General features: G+C 42.9%; 1 protein-coding gene across 1 annotated transcript in view; it reads left to right on the top strand.

Annotated features, from left to right (window-relative positions):
- Positions 1-24,728, top strand: part of LOC138373274 (ionotropic receptor 93a-like) — a 398,668-nt gene that overhangs the window by 111,357 nt on the left and 262,583 nt on the right. Inside the window, exon 3 of the mRNA XM_069339316.1 lies at positions 3,631-3,776. Within this exon, the coding sequence (XP_069195417.1) occupies positions 3,631-3,776 (146 nt within the window). The remainder of the gene's footprint in view (positions 1-3,630; positions 3,777-24,728) is intronic.

The following is a 24,728-nucleotide window of genomic DNA, read 5'->3' as shown; positions in this document are numbered from 1 at the left end:
TTATTGTTTCTTGACACTGTCTCATGAACCATGGGTTATTGTTTCTTGACACTGTCTCATGAACCATGTGTTATTATAGTCTTTCCTACTTTTCACTCATATTGTTGTATGAAAACAATACAAATTTTCTCTCTCTTCTGCCTCTTTGTGTCTCAGTTGGACTTGATCCACCATTTCCTGGATTGCCTTCCATGTATGTTTTTTCCCCCATTGCACACTTTGCAGATTCTCTCCTACTTTCTTGTAATCCTCTTTTCTATACCCTCCTTATTTTCATGTAATTCTCTTTTTCTATACGCCCTTATTTTCATGTAATCCTCTTTTCTATACGACCTTATTTTCATGTAATCCTCTTTTCTATGCGACCTTATTTTCATGTAATCCTCTTTTCTATACTCCCTTATTTTCATGTAATCCTTTTCTCTATACTCCCTTATTTTCATGTAATCCTCTTTTCTATAGTCTACTTTCCTTTTCCTGACCCCATGTCTCATGGTCATTGCTTTAAATTCGTTCATGAACTCCAGTATCAGGATGCAATGATCACTGGCTCCTAGTGATATTTCGTGCTCCACGTTCTCGACGTTTTCCTAATTCTGGGTGAAGACCAGGTCCAGTAGGCTTCTTGTATCTCCATCCCTTTCTCTTGTGTCCTTCTTTACATGCTGCGTATAGAAGTTTTTTTCCACAACTTACACTAATTTCGCTCCTCACGTTGTAAGAGAGAGACCCTTGTGTAGGGAGAAATAGCGGTGATGTAAAAGAGACCCTTGTGTAGGGAGAAATAGCAGTGTATCATGTAAGAAAGAGGCCCTTGTGTAGGGAGAAATAGCAGTGTATCATGTAAGAAGGAGTCCCTTGTGTAGGGAGAAATAGCAGTGTATCATGTAAGAAGGAGACCCTTGTGTAGGGAGAAATAGCGGTGATGTAAAAGAGACCCTTGTGTAGGGAGAAATAGCAGTGTATCATGTAAGAAAGAGACCCTTGTGTAGGGAGAAATAGCAGTGTATCATGTAAGAAAGAGACCCTTGTGTAGGGAGAAATAGCAGTGCTATTGAGAGAGACCCTTGTGTAGGGAGAAATAGCAGTGTATCATGTAAGAAAGAGACCCTTGTGTAGGGAGAAATAGCAGTGCTATTGAGAGAGACTCTTGTATAGGGAGAAATAGCAGTGTATCATGTAAGAAAGAGACCCTTGTGTAGGGAGAAATAGCAATGTATCATGTAAGAAAGAGACCCTTGTATAGGGAGAAATAGCAGTGTATCATGTAAGAAAGAGACCCTTGTGTAGGGAGAAATAGCAATGTATCATGTAAGAAAGAGACCCTTGTATAGGGAGAAATAGCAGTGTATCATGTAAGAAAGAGACCCTTGTGTAGGGAGAAATAGCAATGTATCATGTAAGAAAGAGACCCTTGTGTAGGGAGAAATAGCAGTGTTAAATGTTGAAAAAACAGTCTGGAACTCTGACCCCTTTTAGATGCACAGAGCATCATCTCAACAGGAAAATGTAATCTCCTAAAAAGAAAACCCAATGTAAACAAAAGGGATAAAATGGTTAAGAAAAAGCAGATTCAATGCAAGAAAATACAGAGAAACAACAGTGTTAAATGTAGAAAAAACAGCCTGGAACATTATATGACATAAATGAAGTATTGGGAAATGTGTATGACATGTATAGGGAGGGGACATTATTGGAACCAGGCAGGCAGGGACATGTGTAAGCCCCTATCAGTCACTTGGGAGAGGGAGGCAGTGACAACCACACCAGTGTTGTGGATGGTCTTCAACAAACACGATAAGTGCAGTATTATAGATGTTTATAGCGGTGCTTACCCTTTTTTTATGAGTTAGGGATAGGAATTTGTGGAAATAAGGATTTTTGAAACCCTGTGTGTAGGGAGAGTGGTGTGTTGTTAATTCAGGTGTATGCGCTCAGCTGTGTGTGACATGGGAAGATTATCCACATTTATTTTGTATATTCATTTGTAAACCCAGGCCCTTTGTAGTGACCTATGAGGAGTGGAATAGAGTTATGACCTTAAGTCCCAGATTGTAGAGGGAGAAGGACCCTTAATCCCCCCCCCCCCCTTTTTGTCTGTATCAATTGAGTGGTGGAACCAAGTAAACCCCCCCCCCCCCACTCTGATCTAAGAAGTGTGAGGAAATCTGGTATTTGTTAAATAAAAACCTTTTGTAAAATTGTACCCCAAGGTGTATTTCTTGTCCCATGTAGTTAGAACTGGTGACTAATACTATATAGACCCCTGCACTTCCATTATTTATAAGAAAGTAAGATCGGGTGTTGTTAGCGATACTTTAGGGTATAGCTTTCAATCTCGTACCTTACACCGTTCCTTCTGCACCACGGAGGATTTTTCGATTCCCAATCGATTTCTGAGATTTAAGTCCCCTTGACTAATAAATTAACTTTCATTCTATGTGCTGCTGTTGTTGCTCTCTGCATTTCATATATGTATGTCCTGTTGTTCTCATCGTATTCGTGTCTGGGTCTTCTGTTGTTTGCTGGGGAATTTTAAATTACCAAGACCACTGTCCTTTTCCCATTTTCTTTCAGAATCCCAGTGATGGAGCCTGTGTAATCATTTGCATTTTCCCTTTCTTGTTTCTAAAACTTCCACTTACATTTTACTATCAATTCAACTTCCCTCCATGTTTTTAATATGTTTCTTTCGTTATCATTTGGTATTGCACTGGAAATATTGCCTCGATGATCATGTAATTTATTTGTATTTCCATTTTGCAATTAAATCAGGTTATTTTATTATCCCTTTATTTTATTTTCTCTTCCTTGTTTGTATATCCATCAGCATTTGTGTACCATATCTTAAGGCTCTTCACAGACACAATGTTTTTAAAATTCTCAGGGTAATTCCTTCTATTTGCTTCTATTATTGAAGGTTGTGAGAGATGGCTCCAGTACTTACTGTGGAGAGTGACTGTGAGGTAGTAGCAGTTTGGCAGTAAGGATAAGGGTGTGTCGGAGGGGTTTATCTCCATTTGCTTATCTTTCTTAACTATGTACATCATTTGTGGAAATATTTGAAATAAAAAACATTACACACATTGTGATTTTTCACTAAATAATATATTTTATTATACACTTTATATAAACAGCAGGTGATATCATCCACTATATATAATGTATTAGATGGGTTACCCGGCAGTTTGTGGGTCGACCCAAAAACGTTTTGTCATTTAAGTGTTGCCAGGTTGTTCACCTGGACCCTGAACATGCGTTTTCAATGTCACTATCTGTAATATTATGAGCATATGAAAGTTCTAACTTGAAACCAACCATTTTATCCAAACCGACTTCGTAGGGATCACCATGTTATCCGAGCTACTATCACAGGGGGTGAGTGACGCGACCGCAGACCCCCTGTTACAGACCCATAACACCTAATATTCTACATGAATATCATGACAAATAAACAGACAAACCATTTATTGTATAGACATAGATAACGCACGTACTGTATATTTCACATGATAATATAGACTGTCTCTTCAATTTAAACTGATGATGCCATAATGTGTGTTGTTGAAGGAAGTTGTGTGTCGTGTATAACTGCATGTATACTGTGACAGCTTTCACTGGGTCCAGCAGATAGTAAAGGTAGCGGAGGCTCAGGAGCCAGCAGCAGTGTTGTGGACGGCCCAGCAGTGTCGAGGTTACCTCCTGCTTCTCAGCGACCCGGCGCCTCTCTACACCTGGACCAACACCCTCACAGGTCCCTGGGACTATAGTGGCAGGTAACACCTTTCTCAGCACCCTCACAGGTCCCTGGGACTATAGTGGCAGGTAACACCTTTCTCAGCACCCTTAGAGGTCCCTGCGACTATAGTGGCAGGTAACACCTTTCTCAGCACCCTCACAGGTCCCTGGGACTATAGTGGCAGGTAACACCTTTCTCAGCACCCTCACAGGTCCCTGCGACTATAGTGGCAGGTATTATCTTTCTCATCTCTACATGTTTATACTTAAATTAAAGTTAAATATATTTTGTAAATTTTGTTAAGTTATATAAAGTTCATTTAACAAAAAAACAAAACACACAACTGCATTAGTTTCCAAAGCAGAAAACTGGCAGACTTCAGTCAGTCTTATTCACTAACAAAGTTGTCAACCGAATATTCTCTCCCACTCTTTATTGGTCTAATGCCCAACCTCCTACATATAAACCACTGGCGCCTTACTGGGAAAAATTACTTATTATATGAAAGAGATCATGTTGTACAGTGTATTGCGTAGATTGGCTGGAAAATACTTGCCAATTATAATTTTAAGGGGCCCGGTGACGTAGGAGTATTTTTCCAAATATGAAACACAGAGAAAAAATGTAAACAAATCTCTCGTTATTTGGCATCAGCCTCAAGAAAATTTCAATCCAATATGTTAAGAAATGGACTTATTACGATTTTTTTCAGAATAAATGCGAGCTCAACGGACAGTCAACTGGTACTGATAATAAGAATAGCACCTCCTATATACTGGAAATCAGGGATAAAGAGATACAAGCTCCTGTCCGACGCACAAAGAAGACAAGTAGTAGTAAGGATGGTCCACAAAGTGGATATGCCGCTGGTGCCACCTGGAGGGGAAAGTGGATATGCCGCTGGTGCCACCTGGAGGGGGAAAGTGGATATGCCGCTGGTGCCACCTGGAGGGGGAAAGTGGATATGCCGCTGGTGCCACCTGGAGGGGAAAGTGGATATGCCGCTGGTGCCACCTGGAGGGGAAAGTGGATATGCCGCTGGTGCCACCTGGAGGGGGAAAGTGGATATGCCGCTGGTGCCACCTGGAGGGGAAAGTGGATATGCCGCTGGTGCCACCTGGAGGGGGAAAGTGGATATGCCGCTGGTGCCACCTGGAGGGGAAAGTGGATATGCCGCTGGTGCCACCTGGAGGGGAAAGTGGATATGCCGCTGGTGCCTCCTGGAGGGGAAAGTGGATATGCCGCTGGTGCCACCTGGAGGGGAAAGTGGATATGCCGCTGGTGCCACCTGGAGGGGAAAGTGGATATGCCGCTGGTGCCACCTGGAGGGGAAAGTGGATATGCCACTGGTGCCACCTGGAGGGGAAAGTGGATATGCCGCTGGTGCCACCTGGAGGGGAAAGTGGATATGCCGCTGGTGCCACCTGGAGGGGAAAGTGGATATGCCGCTGGTGCCACTAGATTTTACACATAATAATGAATTAGTATGTTATTATGCTTTATTTTATTATATATCATATAAATACATTGCCCAATGGCAATATTTCTTATGTTCCTTTGTACGAAAAGCGAACAGCCACATTTATATCCTCCTTTGTTCTTATGCGGGTTTTGTTGTAACTTCTACATCTTGGAGAATGCATATCCGGCATTAAGCATGTGAAGTTGGAATAAGATTCGCCAAGATTATTATCAGCCACAGGTGGCAGAAGTTGTGACTTTTATATTTTTGGGCCGATTTATTTACAGAAGTCTTGAAGTGGGTAGAATACAGTTGTGCATTAATTGGCTGTTGATTTCAGGTGCTGGCTTTTTTATGTGTAGTGCCTCGCTGATGTCAAGTCTCCTGCTATTGATGTATTTATCGATGATTAACAAGCAACACAGAAATCATCGATAAATACAGCGATAGCAGGAGACGTAACATCAGCGAGGCACTACTCATCAAAAAGTCAACACCAGCAATCAACAGCCAATTAATGCACAACTATATTCTACCCACTTCAAGACTCCGTACCAATATAGAAGCATCAAGAGGAAGTATAGGCCAATAGGTCCTTTGCAATTACTTCCATTCTTCCCTTTCACTTATCCAATTTATACCCCTTGAACCGCATTCTGTCTTGTGTTGGTCAAAAGTTTGTTCACCTCATCCAAATCTGTTTCAACATATCACCTCACCCAAATGCGAGTATATAAGACAAGATGTTTAGCGTTAGAATTAGTAAAATTCTGTTAAGTGTTTTCAGGTTACAAGTTGTGTGTGTGTAAACTAAAGTCTTTGAAAATGTAATACGTTATTACGAAACGCGTTCAAGCGTCGCGTCAGACTAGAAATAAAAATAAATTTTAGAGAATTTATTTTTTAATTACCATCGACAGTAAAAATAAACATAAGAAATATTGAGAAAATTCGTGTTAGAATTATTAATCTTACTTTTTCGGTCATATTTAACAACATATATATATATATATATATATATATATATATATATATATATATATATATATATATATATATATATATATATATATATATATATAAATATATATATATATATATATATATATATATATATATATATATATATATATATATATACATATATATATATATATATATATATATATATATATATATATATATATATATATATATATATATATATATATATATTGGGACCCGAAAGATGGTGAACTATGCCTGGCCAGGATGAAGCCAGAGGAAACTCTGGTGGAGGTCCGTAGCGATTCTGATTATATTATATATAACCTAACCTAACCTAACTTTTTCGGCTACCTAACCTAACCTAACCTATAAAGATAGGTTAGGTTAGGTTAGGTAGGGGTGGTTAGGTTCGGTCATATATCTACGTTAATTTTAACTCCAATAAATCAAAATTGACCTCATACATAATGAAATGGGTAGCTTTATCATTTCATAAGAAAAAAATTAGAGAAAATATATTAATTCAGGAAAACTTTTGCCTACACACACATACACACCCCCCCCAACCCTCTCCCTTTCACCCCACCCCCTCAACCCTCCCCCCCTCACCCACTCCCCCTACCCTCCCCCTCCCCCCCCTCACCCGCTCCCCCTACAATCCCCCTCCCCCCACCACCCCAAGCCCTTCCTCCTCCACCAGGCTCCCCGTACCAGATCCTCCCAGCTCCCGCTCACCCCAGACCCCACAGGTCCCCCCAGAGGAGAAGCAGAAGAGAGTCAGTTTCAGGGCAATGTACTCGAACATAGATGGGATCACAAGCAAGGCAAGTGAACTAAGGGAAAGAGCACAAGAAGTGAACCCAGATGTAATCAGACTCACTGATACAAAACTCTCTGGAATCATAACGAATGCCGTGTTTCCCCAGGAGTACACAGTAATAAGGAAAGAGAGGGAAGGTAGGGGAGGAGGCGGAGTGGCCCTACTCATGAGAAAGGAATGGAGTTTTAAGGAGATGGATATCCCGGGCTGTGAGGGTTTCAGAGACAACATAGCAGGCACCATGACAATGGGAGGTCCAAGGATAGTAGTAGCAGTAATATATAACCCTCCACCAAATGACAGAAGACCCAGCCAAGAGTACGAAAACAACAACATGGCAGTTAACACTATAATTGAGAGAGCAGCCTCTGCTGCCTGTAGAAATAGATCCCACCTGCTCATCATGGGGGACTTCAATCACGGCAGGATTGATTGGGAGAACAAGGAACCGCATGGAGGCGAGGATACGTGGAGAGCCAAACTACTGGAGGTGGTGACTAGAAACTTCTTAACCCAGCATGTCAGAGAACCCACAAGGATGAGAGGAAATGACGAACCAGCGAGACTCGACCTGGTCTTCACCCTGAACGACTCTGACATAAGAGAAATCGGTTTTGAGGCCCCACTAGGAATGAGCGACCACAGTGTATTGGTGTTTGAGTACCTGATTGAAGAAGGGCTATTGAACTCGAGGAGGGATACCGAAACCAAAAGGTTAGCATACCGAAAGGGAAACTCTGAGGAGATAAGAAAATTCCTAACAGATATAGCATGGGAAACAGAGCTCAGGGAAAAGACGGCCCAAGATATGATGAACTATATCACGCAAAAATGCAAGGCCACAGCAAACAAGTTTGTCCCAGTCCAAAAGGAAAACAGAGAAATGAAGATGAGAAACCCATGGTTTAATCAGAGATGTAGGCTAGCTAAGCAGCAAAGTAAAAGGGCATGGAGAAACTATATGAATAACAGGACACTGGAGAGCAGAGAAAGATACCAGAATGCCAGGAATGAATATGTCAGGATGAGAAGAGAGGCAGAAAGACAATACGAAAATGACATCGCAAGCAAGGCAAAGACTCAGCCTAAATTGCTGCATAGCCACATCAGGAGAAAAACAACAGTAAAGGAACAGGTTATGAAATTAAGGATAGGGGCAGAAGGATTCACAACAAACGACAAGGAAGTGTGTGAGGAACTGAATAAGAAATTCCAAGAGGTCTTCACCTTAGAGCAAGGAGAAATCCCAGAGATAAGAGAGGAAATAGCTAACCAGGAACCACTGGAAGAGTTTGAGATTACCAGCGGGGAAGTAAGGAAGTGTTTACTAGAGTTGGATGTGACAAAGGCTATAGGCCCAGATGGAATCTCCCCTTGGATACTAAAGGAAGGAGCAGAAGAACTGTGCCTCCCACTCTCCATAGTGTATAACAAATCACTGGCAACAGGGGAACTGCCAGAAATTTGGAAAGCAGCTAACGTAGTCCCGATATACAAGAAAGGGGATAGACAGGAGGCACTCAATTACAGGCCAGTGTCCCTAACTTGCATACCATGCAAGATAATGGAGAAGATTGTGCGAAGAAAGCTAGTGGAGCACCTGGAGCGAAAGAACTTTGTAACACAGCATCAACATGGATTCTGAGATGGCAGGTCCTGCCTCACAGAGTTACTTGAATTCTACGACCAGGCAACAAAAATAAGGCAAGAAAGAGAAGGGTGGGCAGACTGCATATTTTTGGATTGTCAGAAAGCCTTTGATACAGTGCCACACAAGAGACTAGTGAAAAAACTGGAGATGCAGGCTGGAGTGAAAGGGAAGGTACTCCGTTGGATACAGGAGTACCTAAGTAACAGGAGACAACGAGTCAGTATGAGGGGTGAGGTCTCAGATTGGCGAGACGTTACGAGTGGAGTACCGCAGGGGTCGGTCCTTGGACCTATACTGTTTCTGATATATGTAAATGATCTCCCAGAGGGTATAGAATCGTTTCTCTCAATGTTTGCCGATAATGCAAAAATTATGAGGAGGATTGAAACTGAGGACGATAGTAAGAGGCTACAAGATGACCTAGACAGACTGAATGAATGGTCCAACAAATGGGTGTTGAAGTTCAACCCGAGTAAATGCAAAGTAATGAAAATAGGCAGTGGAAATAGGAGGCCAGATAGAGGATACAGAATAGGAGATGAAGTACTTAATGAAACGAACAGTGAAAAAGATCTAGGAGTTGATATCACACCAAACCTATCTCCTGAAGCCCACATAAAAAGAATAACGTCTGCGGCATATGCGAGGCTGGCTAACATCAGAACAGCGTTCAGGAACCTGTGTAAGGAATCATTCAGAATCTTGTACACCACATATGTAAGACCAATCCTGGAGTATGCGGCCCCAGCATGGAGCCCGTACCTTGTCAAGCACAAGACGAAGCTGGAAAAAGTCCAAAGGTATGCCACTAGACTAGTCCCAGAACTAAGAGGCATGAGTTACGAGGAAAATCTGCGGGAAATGCATCTTACGACACTGGAAGACAGAAGAGTAAGGGGAGACATGATCACAACCTACAAAATCTTCAGAGGAATCGACCGGGTAAACAAGGATAAACTATTCAACACTGATGGGACGCAAACAAGGGGACACAGGTGGAAACTGAGTACCCACATGAGCCACAGAGACGTTAGAAGGAACTTTTTCAGTGTCAGAGTAGTTAACGGATGGAATGCATTAGGCAGTGATGTGGTGGAGGCAGACTCCATACACAGTTTTAAATGTAGATATGATAGAGCCCAGTAGGCTCAGGAATCTGTACACCAGTTGATTGACAGTTGAGAGGCGGGACCAAAGAGCCAAAGCTCAACCCCCGCAAGCATAAATAGGTGAGTACACACACACACACACACACACACATATATATATATATATATATATATATATATGTGGGGGGTACCACCACTGGTGCAATTATAGGGACCCACAGCCTCAGAGAAGGGAACACAGAGCACTCAGGGAAAAACTTGACATTTAACTCTGAATACGAAAGAGTGTTCACTTCTCCTACCACCCCCTTTTTTTTTATTATGATGTACACTTTATTATGCAAGGTTATACAGTTACATATCTGATTTTATACAAAAAATGAACATTAAGAGGACACAAGAAAAAGTTCGCTTCCTAGAGGCTGTAGATTTCCTCGAACTCCTCCGACGCCGGACAGGAACCGAGGATGCAGCGGGCATTTCCTCTCTGGATCGCGACACTGAGGCGCTGAAAGAGAAAACTTGCTGCTCTAGGGTCTCTTGTGGTGTCAATGAGCTTGGAACCAAGATCCTTAAGAAACCTTCTTGCACTCTCACCCCATGGGCCTAGGGTCTCAGACCCTATTGGAACGAAATTGTACCTTTGATCTAATTGCCTGTACTTGACTGACTTTTGTTTTTCTCTGTGTGTCGCTGCGGCTCCTGCCGTGCCGGCAGAGAGGGTGATGTATGTCGTTGCCAGGGTGGATACGCAAGTATAGTCCCATGCTAACTGCCTGCCACCCTTCCACGGACGCAGTGTGATTCCGTCTGGTCGGCCGGCAAAGCTAACAGAGTCACGGTTCAGTAGGTTGCGGGGCTCTCTCTCCGCTGGACACTGAGCAGAGGCAAGGCTTCTTTTAATGATGTCGTTGACTTCGTCGTGTCTAGTGTGCCAACCACCCGATTTTCCAGTGCAGGCCATGCAATCCATATTCGTCAGCATCTGCCTCGCCGCAAATACACCTGTGAACAGTGTGGATAGGGGCAGCAAGGCGGAGAGCGACTGCAATACGGAGCTCCTGCGGATCAAGACGTGTGCCTGTCGCAGACATAGGGACTGCCAGAAGGAAGTCCCCTGCATGGGGAGCCTGCACAGCTGTGAGGCGTGCACGATCACTGGGGGTTGTTGCTGCCTCCAGCAAAGCTGTGGCTTCTTTGTCTACAATGGGGCTGTCCCAACTGGATTGTTTCTTGGCTTTCGGCATGGCTGGTCTGAGTGCTGGGTCTGTCATGGCACCCCATTTTGTGTCGCATTCCGTGTAGTGGGGGTCCTGTATCCCCGCTACATCACTCAGGGTGTCAGGTAGAATTTCCTTAACCAGGTCATCTGATGCTGAGGAGGAAGACAGGAAGGCTGGGACAGCAATTTGGGTGGCGGTGCAGACACCCAAGCCACCGGGCCTGACAGGAAGAGTGGCTTGTTTCCACTGGGATTCGTTGAGGGAGAGGTTAACAACTTTTTCCAGCATGGTCTTCAGTAGGAGGTCATACTCGTCAAGCTTTGGGTTGTAAGATGGGGCGCACCTCAGAAAGTAGGTTAGCCTCGGAAGGGATAGGCATTTGGTGAGGAGATAAAAAGCATCGTGGGCATCGATGTCACCTATTCTGTCTTCCATCCTCCTAAGGTCTGCGATTTTCTTGTCGAGGATCTCCTCAATGGCGTTAGACCCGAGGGGAGCTCCAAGGAGGGTGCTGTTCTCGGCCCTAATGACATGGGCTCCAGGCAAGGCAGACCTTATTCTAGCTACGATGTCTGGGTTGGAGGAGACTACTTCACACTTGGAAGGGTTCAGGACGAAACCCAGGCTTACTTCTTGCTCCCTTATTTTCCTGATATCTGACAAGAGGTGGTCTACGGTGCCAGCTATAGTGCCATCATCCAAAAACCAGATGTTGAACTCGCTGGACAAGCTTTCGGTGATTTCTTTTAAGACTAAGCAGAAAAGAAGGGGAGCAAGAGGATCACCTTGCTGAACACCTTCACATGATCTGATTTCATGTTCACCAAAGAGCAGTTTTGACTCGCCACTGTAGCACGATAGTATGAACGGGTAGAGGGGCCGGAAATGGCGATGTACGGCACAAAGTACTGCATCTCTTCTTACCATGTTGAAGGCATTCTTAAAGTCCAGTTTGAGCAGGGCCTTTTCATCAGAAATGTTTGTGATGTATGCTCGTGCTGCATGGGCAGCCGCTTCACAGCCTTGGGGAATTCCAAATCCTAGCTGGATTGGTTTCAGCAATTCAGCCGCTTGCTGGCTGACAACCCTCGTAGCAGCCTTGGCAATCAGGCGTCGGAGAGTGTTGCCAACAGCGATTGGCCTGATTCCTTCGTCCTTCTTTTTGAGAGCACAGAGGGAGGCACCAAAAAAGAGAGGCCTGATGACCTCAGGTATCTCACCAGCCAGACACATGTTGACGAACCTTGTGAGTTCCATAAGAAGATCTTGTGCAGCATCACCAACCGCAGGATTTAACATTTGCTTGATATGTTGAGGTTTTAACCCTGTAAAGCTGCCTGCTGACCCAGGTGGAAAAGAAAGGGCTGCTTTGTAGACCTCAGATTCACCAACTGTTAATGGGTCTGAAATGGTGTCGGCACGATGTTGTCGCCTTGAGGGGCTCTGGGTGGGTGCTTGCTTTGCAGGGCCCGTGCTGTGGCTGAGTTTCGAGGAGCAATTTTCTCGTCACTGGTGAGGACTCTAATAGCACTTGCGGTATTTCCCTCTTCAATTTTCTTGGTGATTTGTGCTCTGATTTTGTACGTTTCCGGTATGTTGTTGTTACCATTTCTGCGGTGGATGTGTTTTGCTCGGAGAGGCAGGCGAACTAGGTTGTCCCCCCTTGGGTATTCATTTATCGCCCTCAGGACCGAGGAAGCAAGTGATCTGTCCCTCCTTGGAGGGACGGTGAGGCATACATTGCCAAACAGAAGGACATTATGCCACGCTTGAATGTTTTCCGGTGCATCATTGACCCTTTTCAGAAGATTACAAAGTTTGGCTGCTGCATTTGGGCGGGCTGCTTTTGGGATGTGTGGTAATGTTCTAGCAGACGTCGCTATGATCGCTTGGGTGAGGTTCTAAGATGAGATTAGGTTAATGGGAGTCTCTTCCCTAACTGTTAATGGCAGCTGGCCATTGCTTCCCTTCGGAAGCTGGTGGGAACCACTGCATCTTTCCTCGTTGAAGGTGTGAAAGCGGATAACACCACCGTTGGAGTTTATGGCGGTGTTTTTGTTGCATACTCGGCAAAAACCTCTTTTAGGAGCAGTTGTTGGCACCTCAAGGCTTGTGGAGTCCTGCCCGACCGCTGGGACCCCTTCCATTTCAACTCGGTTGGCAGAGTTAAACTGTGCATTATTCTATAGAGGGGAGCAAACACACTGGGTCATGGCCAAGCAACTGGGTGTGGAGCCAACAACTGGGTGTGGAGCCAGCAACTGGGTGTGGAGGCATCAACTGGGTGTGGAGCCAGCAACTGGGTGTGGAGGCATCAACTGGGTGTGGAGCCAGCAACTGGGTGTGGAGCCAGCAACTGGGTGTGGAGGCCGCGGCTGGGTGTGGAGGCATCAACTGGGTGTGGAGGCATCAGCTGGGTGTGGAGGCCGCGGCTGGGTGTGGCGGCATCAGCTGGGTGTGGAGGCATCAGCTGGGTGTGGCGGCATCAGCTGGGTGTGGAGGCCGCGGCTGGGTGTGGCGGCATCAGCTGGGTGTGGAGGCCGCGGCTGGGTGTGGAGGCCGCGGCTGGGTGTGGAGGCCGCGGCTGGGTGTGGAGGCCGCGGCTGGGTGTGGAGGCCGCGGCTGGGTGTGGAGGCCGCGGCTGGGTGTGGAGGCCGGTGGGGCGAGGGTCAGTTCAGGTAGTGAGGTGCGGGGGGGGGGATGGGGTCGGTTTGTGGGGGGAGGCGTGGTATCGAGTGGGCTATACACATGACACACAATATACATTCATATATATGTACACCAGGGTATGTATGACACTGAGAATATGGGGTTGGCACTTTGTTATATGTTTGACACTATAAACTGGGGTTGACACTTTGTGGTGTGTATGGCACTGAGTATCGGAGTTGGCACTTTGAGATGTATATTTCACTATGGCACTATATATACATGGTATTCACTTTGTATGTCGGGGCCGCAAAGTATATATATATATATATATATATATATATAAAGTATATATATATATATATATATATATATATATATATATATATATATATATATATATATATATATATATATATATATATATATATATATATGTTGTACCTAGTAGCCAGAACGTCGTACTCGGCCTGCTATGCAAGGCCCGATTTTCCTAATAAGCCAAGTTTTCCTGAATTAATATATTTTCTCTAATTTTTTTCTTATGAAATGATAAAGCTACCCATTTCATTATGTATGATGTCAATTTTCTTTTTATTGGAGTTAAAATTAACGTAGATATATGACCGAACCTAACCAACCCTACCTAACCTATCTTTATAGGTTAGGTTAGGTTAGATAGCCGAAAAAGTTTGGTTAGGTTAGGTTAGGTAGGTTAGGTAGTCGAAAAACAATTAATTCATGAAAACTTGGATTATTAGGCAAATCGGGCCTTGCATAGTAGGCTGAGAAGTGCGTTCTGGCTACGACATATATATATATATATATATATATATATATATATATATATATATATATATATATATATATATATATATATATATATATATATATATATATATATGTGACTGAAAACTCACACCCCAGAAGTGACTCGAACCCATACTGCCAGGAGCAACGCAACTGGTATTTACAGGACGCCTTAATCCGCTTGACCATCACGACCGGACATAAGGAAGTGATAGCTGAAGCTATTTGAACCACTTCCCCGCCGGCACTCGGATGGTAATCTTGGGCATAGCATTTTATCAAATCACCTCATTCTTTGGGGCACACGTGAAGAACACAAATGTGAACAATCCTGAATGGTCCTTGTTCACATTTGTGTTCCTCACGTGTGCCCCAAAGAATGAGGTGATTTGATAAAATGCTATGCCCAAGATCACCATCCGAGTGCCGGCGGGAAAGTGGTTCAAATAGCTTCGGCTATCACTTCCTTATGTCCGGTCGTGATGGTCAAGCGGATTAAGGCGTCCTGTAGATACCAGTTGCCAGTTTATCCTGTAGATACCAGAAAACTGGTATCCTGTAGATACCAGTTTTCTGGGGTGTGAGTTTTCAGTCGCATATAGTTCTGGGGACCATTCAGGCTTGTTCGCATATATATATATATATATATACATATATGTATATATATATATATATATATATATATATATATATATATATATATATATATATATATATATTAGTATATTTTGGTAGCAGTCTTTCCTGTAGACATATATTATTAAATATGACCGAAAAAGTAAGATTAATAATTCTAACACGAATTTTCTCAATCCTTCGTACATTATGCTTCACTGTTGGAGGTAAATCAAAAATCACTTCTCCAAAATCTCCGCTCCAATATAGAAGCATCAAGAAATATGGACCAATAGGCTTTCTACAAACACTTCTATTCAATACCCATTGTTTCGTGTTCTGTCTTGTGTTGATACTTTTAATACCCTATTAATATCCTCTAGTGTTCTGTCTTGTGTTAATGCCACATCATCCTTCCCACCTCACTCAAATGTAATGCCACATCACCCTTCCCACCTCACTCAAATGTAGATATAAAATCAGGGAAACGCAAGTTCTAATCAGTTGTGTATTTGTGAAGTCTTTGAAAATGTAATAAGTTTTACGAAACGCGCCCGTGTCGCGTCAGACTAGAAATAAAAATGAATTTTGGAGAAGTGATTTTTGATTTACCTCCAACAGTGAAGCATAATGTACGAAGGATTGAGAAAATTCGTGTTAGAATTATTAATCTTACTTTTTCGGTCATATTTAATAATATATATATATATATATATATATATATATATATATATATATATATATATATATATATATATATATATATATATTGATTCCAATTGGTTTATTTGAAATATTATTATTATATTATGTTAAGAACATATATTACTGACGTTGTAATTGTAGTTTAGGTTAGATTAAGATATATTAGGTTAGGTTAGGTTGGGTTGGCTAGGTTCGGTCATATATCTACATTAGTTTTAACTCAAATTAAAAGAAATTAACTCATACATAATGAAATGGATTGCTTTATCATTTCATAAGAAAAAATCGAGAAATATATATATTCGGAAAAATTTGGCTTATTAAGCAAATCGGCCCTTGCATAGTAGGCCGAGTACTGCATTCTGGGTATATGCGGCAAAGCTTGAATGGTCCCCAAGCCAATAGGCAACAGAAATCTCCTCACCCATGAAGGATTCGAACCCAGACAACCAGGGCTCCCTGCACCTGAGCATGCCCAGTACTTTCACCACTAGGCCACAACTGACTTAAAAAAAATGGAAGTCGTCTAGCTGACCTTTAACCAAATTCCTGACAGCACTCGGTGAGCTTTTTGGGCACAGCCATATCATCAAATCACCTCACATGCTGGAGACATGTAAGTAACATTTGTGCAGGAAAGCCTTTTCTAATGCATATTTGCTTGGGGGACCATTCAGACTCTGCCGCACAATTGTTACCCATGTGGCCCCCTGCATGAGAGGTGAATTGATGAAATATATGTACCCAAAAAAGGTCACCGAGTGCAGTCAGGAATTACATTATCTTTACTCGCAATGATTCATGTTCATTGCTTTTTAGTAAACAATAAAATTATGCAGCATTTTTTTATGAACACATTTAGGTACAACTGGATTTGTGCAGCTACCCTAGACTATATGAAGGTACAGTGTGTCAAAAATGATAGCTATGTGATGCTAAAAATCCCCATCACACAGAATTTTTAGTCATTCAGAGGCATGTGATCAGTAGTCTGCACCTGGCAGACTATGGGTGCATTGTGAGAATATCGTCAAGAACACAAGCGTGAATAAAGTAGCAGTGGTACTAAAAGTCTCTGTCTCGCAGGATGGTTAATCATACAGGGCCATATGTTCAGTAGCCTGCTCGAGAGTCAGCATCAAAACTCTTCGGAAAAGAAAAACCTGATTTTATATCAGATTTCCCGAAACTCCCAAAGGGGCTTTAATCGGCAAAGGGATGCTGATTAGAACATGACATATGCGCTGCCCTCGACCGGTTAATGACGCTCACATGCCCCTTTGCCCCTAGTTCCCAGTTGAACAATTTGGTGAGGCCATAGCCCCAAGTGTCTGGCTTTTTACTTCGGAGAAACGGACGAGTGTGTACTCACCTAGTTGTACTCATCTAGTTGTGTCTGCAGGATCGAGCATTGACTCTTGGATCCCGCCTTTCGAGCATCGGTTGTTTACAGCAATGACTCCTGTCCCATTTCCCTATCATACCTGGTTTTAAAATTATGAATAGTATTTGCTTCCACAACCTGTTCCTGAAGTGCATTCTATTTTCCCACTACTCTCACGCTAAAAGAAAACTTCCTAGCATCTCTGTGATTCATCTGAGTTTCCAGCTTCCATCCATGTCCCCTCGTTCTGTTACTATTCCGTGTGAACATTTCGTCTATGTCCACTCTGTCAATCCCTCTGAGTATTTTATACGTTCCTATCATGCCCCCCCCCCTCTCCCTTCTTCTTTCTAGTGTCGTAAGGCACAGGTCCCTCAGGCGCTCCTCATACCCCATCCCTCGTAGCTCTGGGACGAGTCTCGTTGCAAACCTCTGAACCTTTTCCAGTTTCATTATATGCTTCTTCAGATGGGGATTCCATCATGCGGCGGCATACTCTAAGACTGGCCTCACGTAGGCAATGTAAAGCGCCTTAAATGCCTCTTTACTTAGGTTTCTGAATGATGTTCTAACTTTTGCCAGTGTAGAGTACGCTGCTGTCGTTATCCTATTTATATGTGCCTCAGGAGATAGATTGGGTGTTACGTCCACACCCAGGTATCTTTCACGCGTCGTCACAGGTAGGCTGTTCCCCTTCATTGTGTACTGTCCCTTTGGTCTCCTATCTCCTAATCCCATTTCCATAACTTTACATTTACTTGTGTTGAATTCCAGTAGCCATTTCTCTGACCATCTCTGCAACCTGTCCAGGTCCTCTTGGAGGATCCTGCAATCGTCATCTATCACAACTCTTCTCATCAACTTTGCGTCATCCGCAAACATCGGCATGTAGGACTCTACGCCTGTAAACATGTCGTTAACATATACAAGAAATAGAATTGGTCCCAGCACCGATCCTTGTGGTACTCCACTTGTTACTGTTCGCCAGTCCGACTTCTCGCCCCTTAACGTAACTCTTTGGGTCCTTCCTGTTAGGTAGTTCCTTATCCATGCTAGGACCTTTCCCCCCACCCCCGCCTGCCTCTCGAGCTTGAACAGCAGTTGTGTGTCTGTGTGTCTGTGTTACCCCAGTCAAGGGAAATGGGTAAGTTTGGCGGCATTCTCCTTGGCCGGGTGTTGATGGTCTGTAACGGGGGATGGGGGAGGAGTAGGTGAATGGAGAGTAGTTAGTAAAAAGGGAACTGGAAGAGAAGCGGGGGGCGGAAAGAGAGAGGACGAAGATGAGTAGAAAGTATTGGTAGAAGTAGAAGGGTAGATGATAAAGTCCTCTCTCTTCATCCTCACCCCTTAACTCCCTGCCTCTCAATTCATCATCACCCCTTAACTCACCCCCTGTCTCTTTATCACAACCCTTAACCTCCAGCCTCTCTCTTCATCACAAAGATTTAACTCCAAGCCTCTGTTCAAACCCACCCATTAACTCGCAGCCTCTCTTTTAATCACCACCACTTAATTCTCTGCCTCTCTCTCTCCATCACCAACCCTTAACTCCCAACCTCTCTCTTAATCACCAACCCTTAACTCCCAACCTCTCTCTTAATCACCAACCCTTAACTCCCAGTCTCTCTCTTCATCACGAACCCTTAACTCCCAACCTCTCTCTTAATCACCAACCCTTAATTCCCAGTCTCTCTCCTCATCACCAACCTTTAACTCCCAGTCTCTCTCCTCATCACCAACCCTTAACTCCCTGCCTCTCTTTTCATCACCACCCCTTAACTCCCAGCCTCTCTCTTAATCACCAACCATTAACACCCAGTCTCTCTCTTCATCACCAACCCTTAACTCACAGCCTCTCTCTTAATCACCAACCCTTAATTCCCAGTCTCTCTCCTCATCACCAACCCTTAACTCCCAGCCACTCTCTTCATCACTAACCCTTAACTCACTGCCTCTCTCTTCATCACTAACCCTTAACTCACTGCCTCTCTCTTCATCACCAACCCTTAACTCACTGCCTCTCTCTTTATCACCAACCCTTAACTCTTTGCCTCTCTCTTCATCACAAACCCTTAACTCCCAGCCTCTCTCCCTCTTCATCACCAACCCTTAACTCTTTGCCTCTCTCTTCACCACCAACCCTTAACTCTTTGCCGCTCTCTTCATCACAAACCCTTAACTCCCAGTCTATCTCTTGATCATCAACCCTTAACTCCCTGCCTTACCCTTCATCACCAACCCTTAACTCCCAGCTTCTCTCTTCATCACCAACCCCTAACTCCTTGCCTCTCTCTTTATCACCACCCATTAACTCCCAGCCACTCCATTCATCACCAACCCTTAACTCCCAGCCTCTCTCTTCATCACCACCCCTTTACTCCAAGCCACTCTATTCATCACCACCCCTTAACTCCCAACCACTCTATTTATCACCAACCCTTAACTCCCAGCTTCTCTCTTTATCACCACCCCTTAACTCCCAGCCTCTCTCTTCATCAACAACCCTTAACTTCCAGCCTCTCTCTTTATCACCAACCCTTAACTCTTTGCCTCTCTCTTCACAACAAACCCTTAACTCCCAGTCTATCTCTTGATCATCAACCCTTAACTCCCTGCCATACAATTCATAAGCAACCCTTAACTCACTGCCTCTCTCGACATCACCAACCGTTAACTTCCAGCCTTTCCCATCATCACAAACCCTTAACTCCCTGCCTCTCTCTTCATCACCAAACCTTAACTTCCAGCCTCTCTCTTCATCACCAACCCTTAACTTCCAGCCTCTCTCTTCATCACCAACCCCTTAACTCCCAGCTTCTCTCTTTATCACCACCCCTTAACTCCCAGCTTCTCTCTTCATCACCAACTCTTAACTCCCAGCCTCTCTCTTCATCACCAACAATTATCTCCCAGCTTCTCTGTTCATCACCAACCCTTACCTCCCTCCCTCTCTCTTCATCACCATCCCTTAACTCCCTGCTTCTCTGTTCATCACCAACCCTTAACTCTCTGCCTCTCTCTTCATCACCACCCCTTAACTCCCAGCCTCTCTCTTCATCACCACCTCTTAACTCTGAGCCTCTCTCTTCATCACCAACCCTTAACTCCCAGCATCTCTCTTCATCACCACCTCTTAACTCCTAGCCTCTCTCTTCATCATAAACCCTTAACTCCCAGCCTCTCTCTTAATCACCAACCCTAAACTCTTTGCCTCTCTCTCTTCACAACAATCCCTTAACTCCCAGTCTATCTCTTGATCATCAACCCGTAACTCCCTGCCTTACCCTTTGTTACCTATCGTTCGTTACGGCTCGTGACCCTACAAAAGCTATACTTTAATATGTCCAGGGTTACTACAACTGCTGTTGTCTAAAGCGTGTCACCAGTATAACCCCATAATAAGTACTAAGCAACTTGGTAAAATTTTCCCTGAGGACTGAAGAAATATACATATACATATATATATATATATTCAATATACATCTCATTAATATATATAAGAACAGGGGGTCACTATTAAAGCAAACATCAAAATATTGTCTCTCCCAGAATAAAGATCTACTAAATGACACAACAACAAGTAAACAGACTTATCTCTCATATGTTATCTCTCCTGGTCCCTTGAAGCTACTAATTCTCGCGCGCCGTCTCTACCCATAAATCTCTCCCCCTCTGCCTCATCCAGGATGAGGGATGGAAAATAAAGACTTTTTAATATTTAAAACTTATTGAACAAACACTTGTTCTCAAAATACATAAGAATACAAATAAAATATAATAGTTACTTTCAAAATATATAAGTTACAATGCCACCTGCTTAATTACAGTAAATTAACATATGATAATATTGAAAGTGACATCTGGAACTCCCATAACTGAACAGGTCCAGCAATTCTAATTTCCCGAATCTAACAGGTATTAGACGTGTGAAGAGCAACCGCTCTCCTGTCCCCACTGACATTGCCACACCATACGATAATTTACCAAAATATAATATGTGTACATATACAGGTAATGATATAATGGAACAAAATAAGTTTATTAAAATTTATAAACGTATCCAGCTAGGAGTACGTAACACTTCCACCTCCAAGAAAAATAATGCAATAGATTGAAGATCAATGGCATTTTTTTCGAAGTAAAATTGTATGACACTTGAGATTTATGGTATTGATTTCACCAAACATGTAAAAGTAATAAGAACACATTTCTGGACAAAAATGAAAACATTCTCAATATATTCTTACATGAAACTCAGAAATTTCAGTCTTATGAATATGTTCTACATATGTTTCACTGGAGTATGCAAATTTATCTCTCCAGGGTACTATCTCATTTACTTCACCTTGTTTCAGATCATATTTCACACTCCTATCAACAACATTATCATTATTAGCATGAATAGAATTGTCAATAAACGTAGCTGCTTGCACACAGTTATCACGGCAATTTATCTTTCTATCGGTTTCTACTATTTCTCTAAGATCATTCCCGTATTTCCATGTGATCCCTTTTCCGCATTGTGAATTTTTCCAAGACAGACTCCATTTTCCATTACTCCCCTTTTCTGGAGCTGAACTGCTTAATTGAAGCTGACTGGATGTTGAGTAGATTTGGGACTTCTCCTGGGTATGCTCTGACAAAGACATCTGCTCTTTATCACTCTTGATCCTCTGTGGAACACATACTCTCGCCCAATGGATACTAAAATTTGAGAAATTAGCATTAAACCTCACAATTATGTATAAAACTTTCCCATTCATAGAACCTTCCGAATCACAACACAACAACTTAGCAAACCTTTGACCTTCAAACCAAGAAATACAACCCAAGATAAGTGCAAAGACTACCTGATCGAACTGATTCAGATGATCCATAAGGAACACAGAAATCAATTTCCTCATAACTCTGTCATAACGATCAGTGAAAGAAAACAGGCATAGGCCTAGGCACCATATCTCAATCATAACTCTCAAGACAAGTTCACACCCCCTGATGGTGGACTTGAACACAACACACACTTTCATCAACCGTCTAGTCTTCAAAAATTCGAAATAAAACATGCCAAAAACTTGACAACCCTCACCATCACTTCCCAAGTGATTTACGCCTGATGACAAACAATCAGCCAAGAGGTTTAAGGGTCTTAACATCTTGAAGATGCACAGCAGATTACCTGGGAAACACCCAAGGACAATCTGAAACCCTTCACAATGATTAACACTAGGTAGGATAACCTTATCCCCCATCTTGAAATACACACCTGGAGCCTCACACAGCTGCTCCCCAGTATGATTAAATCCATTACTATCACTATGACTCTGAAAGTCAACTCCAATATGACTCTGAAAGTTAACACCACACTTGAGTGGAACATACACTTTCATCACTCGTGCATCAAAATAACCTGGATCTGAATATAGACACTGCTCTAGTATAACTCACCACTTCCTCAGAACAATTGGATGCACAACCTACTTGAGTAAACTCTCTCTGCTCAACCACAAGGCTGGACAAAGATGTCCCACAGTCCATTCCTTCACAAAAAAATGGCTCCTGCCGAATAATTGTAGATTTCAACATCCTACATACTCTCTGACTCATTTTACACAATGAGAAATACTTACTCCACATGGAATAAGAATCACAACCCATAAAACTCCGCAACTTAGATCCAAATGATACTTTACCACTCTCAATGGTTTTACCAAAATTTCCTCCCATGACTTCTGGAGCTGCTCGGAGTACTGTCTGCTCACAATCAATAATAACACTACTAAGCTGGGTCACATCCTCACAGACAACTGCAGAGGGAGGCTCAATGGGTCTCCATCTACTCAACAGAAGCTGATCCTCTGGCTGCTTTCCCACACTCTCCAGAACTGGATCTACAGTACAGACTGTCTCCTTGTTTCTCTCTGAAATCTTAGGGTCAGTTCTACTCAATGCACATAAATTAAGGGAATCTGAAACGAGCGGGCAAGTAACAGGTCGTTTGACCTCCTCCCCTATACTATCACCTTGACTAGGGTGAGGCGGGGCCTCTACAACAGACTTATCTCTCGACAACTGATTCTAAACTTGGAGTGAGCGGGAATACTTCTGCCAACCCGACATCTTGTCCTAAACCATTCACTTGGCTGGAATACAATAGAGTCGTGGCTTTTAAGTTTCTCTCAACTCCTGGCACAACGTTCGTAGTGAGCGGGCAAGACAATGGTACATGGACATCCTTTCCCAATTTATTGGAATAAAGCAGAGTCATAGTATCAGGCTTACTCTCAACAACTAAGTCGGCCACACAGGAATCTGGAACAACCACATCCCACTTCTCCACTGAAGGGGTACTGGTTACTGGAACAAATGCTTGAGTAACAACATTAGAACTGACAACTGGATTTATAATAGTACTGACATCAGCACAGGTGGAATGGACAAAACCATCTTCTACAACAGGTTGTTCATTCATAGAACTAATTTCAGCACAGGCAGAATAAACATGGTCTGCAACTGGCTGTTTACACAAACGGGGATCAATCTCACCCACAACATGATTTATGGCCACATCATTACCCAATATAACATCCACACCTGGGATGGGCAACTGTGTACTAACACCCACAGTGCATAAACTTGGTGTAATGGTGGATCTGAAATTAATGTCTATTAGAGGTACAGTCTTACATCCTGCAACACTCTGAAGAACTACAAACTTTCCAGTCTCTCTCTTTTCCACATCAGAAAGAATACTGGATGAAATTATGGTTTGGGAAGCACCTGTATCACGAAGAATAACCACTGGCTTCCACTTCCCATTAATACACAAAACTTCACCTGAAGACATATATGGTGAATACTGTTTCACCCAATTGGGGTTTACAGTTACATGGTTATTAGTAAATTTATTTTGCACACCTCTACAATAAATGAGACCAGTTGGTCGTAACTCTGCGTGCAATATAAAACAGGAATTAATTCCACGGCCTTTTCTCTTACAATGGGAACAGGACCTTACAGTGGACACACCTGTGGAACCAACTGTAGGTTTAGAAGTAACCTTATTATTATTTGACATTCCTGACAATGAAGTAGCAGGATTAGGTTTTGTAAGAGAAGAGCTCATGGGAGTAACTGGAGCACTAGGACTGGATGGATTCTGATAAGGAGTTCGGTGAGCATTATAATTTACTTTACGACTAGACTTAGGTGAAGTGGCCGTAAACTGGGCCTTAGTCAACAACTCGTGCTCATCCGCGAGCTTTGACAGCTCATAAATGTCTGTTACATTCTTTTGTTCTGCCATAAAAGTAGACAACTTGTCTGGGAGACATGACAATACTTCTTCCATTATAAGAAGATTCTTTAGAGCATCAAACTCAGTTACGGAAAGTGACTTTAACCATCTGTTGCAAAAATTCGTCTTTTGACGAGTAAAATCTGCTATTGTCTGATCGCTTACCCTCCTTAGGTTCCGAAACTTTTGCCTGTGTGCCTCTGAATTTAATTGATACGCATTTAAGATGCTTTTCTTTACAAATTCATAATCAAAGCTATGAGCGTCAGGTAGGGATGTA

This window comes from Procambarus clarkii, chromosome 41 (assembly GCF_040958095.1).
Source record: "Procambarus clarkii isolate CNS0578487 chromosome 41, FALCON_Pclarkii_2.0, whole genome shotgun sequence".
Taxonomy (NCBI): Eukaryota; Metazoa; Arthropoda; class Malacostraca; order Decapoda; family Cambaridae; genus Procambarus; species Procambarus clarkii.
Note: the sequence above shows the minus strand (reverse complement) of the source record. Positions and strands in the feature narration are given on the sequence as shown.